This window comes from Callorhinchus milii, unplaced genomic scaffold (genome assembly GCF_018977255.1).
Source record: "Callorhinchus milii isolate IMCB2004 unplaced genomic scaffold, IMCB_Cmil_1.0 Scaffold19, whole genome shotgun sequence".
Taxonomy (NCBI): domain Eukaryota; kingdom Metazoa; phylum Chordata; class Chondrichthyes; order Chimaeriformes; family Callorhinchidae; genus Callorhinchus; species Callorhinchus milii.
Window position 1 is genome coordinate 402,820 of NW_024704760.1, and position 6,209 is coordinate 409,028.

Consider the following 6,209-nt stretch of genomic DNA (forward strand, 5'->3'; position numbering starts at 1 on the left):
CTCAGCTGGTTCATCCCCGCCACTGAGGAGAGGGTCAGCCACAGTCACCGTCACACACGCCAACAACACACCACCGTCACCGTCACACAGGCCAACAACACACCACCGTACCGTCACACATGCCAACAACACACCAATCACCGTCACACAGGCCAACAACACACCACTGTCACCATCACACACGCCGACAACACACCAGTCACCGTCACACAGGCCAATAACTTGCCAACAACACGCCACCAATGCACACATCAACAACACGCCACCATCACACAAGTCAACAACTTGTCACTGTCCCCGTCACACGTCAACAACATGCCACCATCACAGATGCCAGCAACACACTACTGTCAACCACACTCCAACAACATGTCAACAACACACCGACAACACCAGCACACACCAAGAACACACTGCTATCACACACATGCCAACAACACGCTGCTGTCACCCGCCCCCATGCCACAGTCACTTAAGAGAGAGAAAAAGAGAGTGTGAGAGAGACAAGAGAGAGAGAGAGAGCACCACTAGACAGAGAGGACCCTCGCCACATCAGCCTGCCGCGTGTGTGTTGCACGACTGTTGCACAATTGCTCACCGATGCTCTGCAGCACGTTCAGGAACTCGGGCTCCGACAGGCCAAAGGCATTCTCTGATTCTTCTAGAAGGTTCAGCAGACTTCCGCCAGCGCAATACTCCATCACCAGCACCTTCTGCTTGGTGCCTCCCTGGGCACAGAGAGAGAAAGAGAGAGTGTGAGAGTGAGAGAGAGAGAGAGAGAGAGAGAGATAGATAAGAGTATGATAGAGAGTGTGTGAAAGAGAAGACTGAGTGAGAGAGTTATAGAGAGTGTGGCAGAGCAGTGGTGCAAGGTCGATGGGGGATGGGGGGTCAGGGTGGGGAGGGGGGGTGGGAGGGGGTCAGCCACTCACCACTTCCTCCACAGCGAAGAGTTTGACGATGTTCTTATGGCTGAGTTTCCTCAGGACCTCAAACTCTCTCATCTGCACGTCGTGGGGTCGGAGGTAACTGACCTTGTTAAACACCTTCACAGCGAAAGGGTCTCCACTTCTCTGGAATGTGCACGATTTCAGTTACAGCAAACAGCACCCTTACAGCGAGAAGCTAACACTGTGAGCATCTCCCCCCACCGCCCCCCACTCCCCACACACCTCTCGAGCTCCCCCACTGGAGCTCTCTACTCTAACCCCATTCCCTGCACTCTCTCTCCCCATCGTGTCTGTGCTGGGGCTCGCTCCCCCACTGGAGCTCTCTACTATGATCCTACTCTTTGATACCATTTCCCCCAAGTGTTAATCGCCTGCCCAGCATCATACAACACCCTCCACCCCCCCCCCCCCCCCCCCACCCCTGGCTGTGAGAGAGCCTCCTCCCCCCACCCCCGCTGGCGCAGTTCCCCACTGTACCTTGTGCCTGGCTTTGTACACGCTGGCGGTAGCCCCCTGGCCCAGTATGTCCCCAAGGAGCCACAGGTAATTCCTGGAGCTCTGCATTGTGCCCTGCGTTTACACAGCGCCCTTCGCACAGGGCAGCCGGGGGGGGAGGGCGGAGCGTGACCGGAGACACGATCGAAGAAGAAGGTCTTCAAGCGCGACCTGAAAGAGGGGAAGGAATTGGGAGTGGGTGGGAGAGAGAGTAACAAGAGTTTTGGCAGGTAATGACTGACAGCAACACACAGAGAGGTGACAGCACCCACACACATAAACACACACACTGACACATAGAGCCACACACACACACTGACACATAGAGCCACATACACACACACTGACACATACAGCCACACACACACACACATTGACACATAGAGCCACATACACACACACTGACACATACAGCCACACACACACACTGACACATACAGCCACACACACACACACACACACACACTGACACATACAGCCACACACACACACACTGACACATACAGCCACACACACACACTGACACATACAGCCACACACACACACTGACACATACAGCCACACACACACACTGACACATACAGCCACACACACACACACACACTGACACATACAGCGACACACACACACTGACACATACAGCCACACACACACACTGACACAGACATACACACAGACAGACACATTAACACACACACACACACAGTTGTATGTACATCACAGAATGACATATGTGTGAGCGCCTTCCCCACGGGGAGAGGGGCCCGAAAGGCGCTGTGACGGGCTTACAGTTAGTTCCTGGGGTTACAGTTAGTGTCCCCCCCCCCCCCCCGCGGGGTCTCACCCTCACCTCTGTCTGTTGTCTGTCTGTCTGTTGTCTGTCCGTTTGCCAAAGTTTCAGCTCATTATAAACCCCACTTTTCTGCTGTTCCGGTGGAGGCGAATCTGCGCCGATCCTCAAAGTGAAGAGATCCGTCACTGTCGCTTCACTTTCGGTTCCGTTCAGTTTCCGCCTTTCGTAAATGTGGTTCAAACACTCACCTGTCTCCCAACTTGGGCTCACACTCACTCACACACACACCCCGGGCTCACACTCACTCACACTCACACACCCCGGGCTCACACTCACTCACACACACCCCTGACTCACACTCACTCACACACACCCCCCGGGCTCACACTCACTCACTCACTCACACACACACACTCCTGGCCCATCCGCTTCAACAGGACACAGAATGGAACGGGGTTTAACAACAACAACAACTTACAAAAAATGGTTAATAAGACTCGGGGACGGGCGGTGGGGAGTGGGCGGGCGGGGAGGGGGTGGGGAGTGGGCGGGCGGGCGGTGGGGAGTGGGCGGGCGTGGGGAGTGGGCGGGCGGTGTGGGGGGCGGGCGGTGGGGGGGGGAGGGGGTGGGGAGTGGGCGGGCGGTGGGGGGGCGGGGTGGGGTGTGGGGTGTGGGGGCGGGCGGTGGGGGTGTGGGGGGCGGTGGGGGGGGGGGAGTGGGCGGGAGATTATTATTATTGAAACCAGAGAATTGCACAACTTGGTACCATTTACAAATCAAATTAAGCAAAAAGAGGGAACTTACTGAGAACACAAATCATACTTCCCCACTGGGTCCCACCGCGGGTGGAGGGCACTGTGGGGGGGGGGGGGCACTGTGGGGGGGGCACTGTGGGGGGGGGGGCACTGTGGGGGGGGGACTGTGGGGGGTGGAGGGGGGCACTGTGGGGGGTGGAGGGGGGGCACTGTGGAGGGGGGGCACTGTGGGGGGGAGGCACTGTGGGGGGTGGAGGGGGGGCACTGTGGGGGGGACCGTGAGTATGTGGACAACCCACAGCACCACTGGTTGTATGATGTGAAGTCCGATACAATGAGTCTCATTACCGAGTTGAAAGAGGTTCTCACACATCCACATGGCTCCGTGTCACTCACACACTGGGCTCCGTGTCACTCACACACTGGGCTCCGTGTCACTCACACACTGGGCTCACACACTGGGCTCCGGCTCACACACTGGGCTCACGCACTGGGCTCTGGCTCACACCCTGAGGCCTGGTGCCGAGGATGGGGTTAGCCTGGCTCTCAGAGCACAATGTAGCTAGTGGCGGTGGCTTTGGGAAGTGAGTGCGTGAGGTGACCTGATTACAGTGGCTGTGAGGCTGAATTGTACCTTGACGCAGACAAACGACTCATTATATAAAAACCTCCAACCCTCTGGGAGACAGTTTAACATCAGCCTGAACCTTCTACACAAATAGAAACAGACTCACTTACACAACCTCTACCAGGAGACAGAACCCGCAATAGTGTCAATGGCATCGAGAGGCAATCAGGGAGGGTTTGCAGTGAAAACAAGAGAAGGAAAAAATACTAATGATAATCCTTGCATTTGATATAGCGCCTTATCGCGTCTTCGAGACATCTCAAAGTGCTTCACAAGATATACTGTAAAGTGTAGTGACTATGTATTTTGTGGGCGAGTTATCAGGAGTTTCCTGTATGATGTATTTCAGGACATTGAGAAGGATGGAGAGAGCGAGAGTTTTGCTGTGTTTCGCTGTACAGCAGAGTAGCCTATTGCATCCCCAGTGACGTGCGTGACCCCCTCACACTTATTGGCACAAAAGAAAAACCCCACAAAAAGAGTACCGACAAAAAAAATCAAAGCCAAACTCAAACGCAACCAGCAAAACTTGTTTACCGTTCACGGAAAAAAGCCTGCACGATTGCTGCCCAGATTGTCACACCAGCTTGTGCAAATAGGTGCGTGGATTGCACTGACCTTTACTCATGCGATTCACTCATGCTGCCAGGTGCGATGTCCTCTCTCTCACAATGGCGCAGGCGATGTGGCAATCCTCAGGTTAAACACATTTGCAGGTGGAATCTTTCACTTATCTTTGTGTCTTATCTTTGCTCAGAGCATAAACAGGAGGTGGGGGGGGGGGGGTTGGAGAGAGCTGGAGAGGGGAGCGGTGGGGGAGAGGAGGAGGAGTGGGGACGGGTGGGGGAGAGCAGGATGAGTGGGGAGGTGGGGGGTGGGTGGTGGAGGAGGAAGGGGGAGAGGGAGAGAAGGATGGGTGGGGGGCTACAATCAGCTTCACACACGAATCATCATCAACATGGCATCAACCAACCCCCTCCCTCCACGAACCCACCCTCAACCAGTGTCAACTGCGCCCCCATACACACACCTACCCGTGCACTCACACACCTGCACGCCCATCGCACACTCACCCACCCACCCACCTGGGCCACATTCACACAACGTGCCACACACACTCACCGACACTCAAGACACACACAGATGGAGGGACACACAGAAAATCTTTACAATTATTCATTACACGTTTATTGATTGGAGTAACATGAACCACCCTCATTGGCTAATAATACATTGAAAATGGCCACTTGAACACTCAGAAATTCCCGGGAAAGAGTCAAAATTTGCGACGAAGCCAGGAGAGGGGGTTGGGGGGCTCACAGGGTGATGGGGGGGAAGTTGTGGAAGGGAGAGGAGAATGCTGGGGGTGGGGGGGTGGATGAACAGGCTCGAAGGGCTGAATGGCCGACTCCTGTTCCTAACACGTTGGGAGTTTTCACTGGGTTCAGAATAATAATCCTTCCATTTGACATGTGGGAGGGAGTGGGGTGGCGGCGGGGGAGAGGAGTGGGGGGCGCTGGGTTCCCACAGTTCACACACTTGCATTGGACCAAAATTACCTGAACTATTAAACTATTAACGTCTCAAACACGCCTCTAATGGGCTGGGGGGTGGGGATGGAGGGCGGGGGGAATGGACTCAGGTCACTGGGTGGGGGGTGGGAGCTGCCCCCTTTGCTCACACCAGGCAGGGAAATGGCCTCATTAACATCCACAACGATGGATGGACGGACACACACTCACCGAAAGGCAGATTTATGTCATCCATGGTTACAAGGAGATAAATGGGTGCCAGACAATAATACAAGCAGATTTACAGACCGGAGCTATTAATACTACACTCTTCCCCAACCCCCCACAAAAAAATTACAGTTTATTTAAAACTCTCCTAAAAGCTATGAAACAAGTTCCAGTTTCTCAGTAAATAGTCATATTCTTTTCAAAATATAATAATTCACAATTTTACAACGTGACAGAACAAAATGCAGACGGGAGGAGGAGAAGGAAGGAAAGAAGGAAGGGAGGAATGAAACGAGGGGGAAAAAATAATCCGTCTCGTGTCATTTTGCAGTTTTTTTTGATAAAAAAAATAATAAAAAAATTCTTTTCTTAATAATAATAAAACATAAAACACAAAAAAATCGCAGTGAAAATGTTCCATCTCTTGTTTGTTTCTCTCTCTCTCTCTCTCTCTCTCTCTCTCTCTGGTCTCCTGTTTTTGTGCTAAATTCCAGATGCCTTGTGCCTGTGCCGGGCTGCGTCCGATTCGGAGACTCCGGCAGCTCCAGGCAAGTGGGTCAGATTTTGTCAGGTAAACACTGCGACGGTACTTTTCTGACTTCAGTTCCACAAATTAGGTCATCAGACTGCGCCCTTCCTTCTCCACCCCCCACCCGCCCACCAACGTCTGGCACGCAGCCCCAACCCCCCGCAGGTCCCTCTCTCCCCCCCATACCCATCGGTAATGCAAATAACCCTCGGACCCAGGGGTGGCACAAGCCCGAAAATAGCAGGCGGCGGTGGGTGGGGTGGGGGATGCTGTCTGGAGTTTAGCAACAATGCAATTTTGGGGGGAGAGAGAGAGTGAGG

At 53.8% G+C, this 6,209-nt stretch overlaps 1 protein-coding gene across 1 annotated transcript in view; it reads right to left on the reverse strand.

Moving 5' to 3' along the window:
- The window catches only part of ikbke (inhibitor of nuclear factor kappa B kinase subunit epsilon), an 8,072-nt gene extending 6,523 nt beyond the window's left edge, over nucleotides 1-1,549 (reverse strand). Inside the window, exons 1-4 of the mRNA XM_042342217.1 lie at nucleotides 1,428-1,549; nucleotides 933-1,073; nucleotides 599-728; nucleotides 1-22 (exon numbers count right to left, since the gene is read on the reverse strand). The exon at nucleotides 1-22 is cut by the window's left edge and continues 160 nt beyond it. Coding sequence (XP_042198151.1) covers nucleotides 1-22; nucleotides 599-728; nucleotides 933-1,073; nucleotides 1,428-1,514 — 380 coding nt within the window. The 5' untranslated portion in view covers nucleotides 1,515-1,549. The remainder of the gene's footprint in view (nucleotides 23-598; nucleotides 729-932; nucleotides 1,074-1,427) is intronic.
- Nucleotides 1,550-6,209: the final 4,660 nt, after the last annotated feature.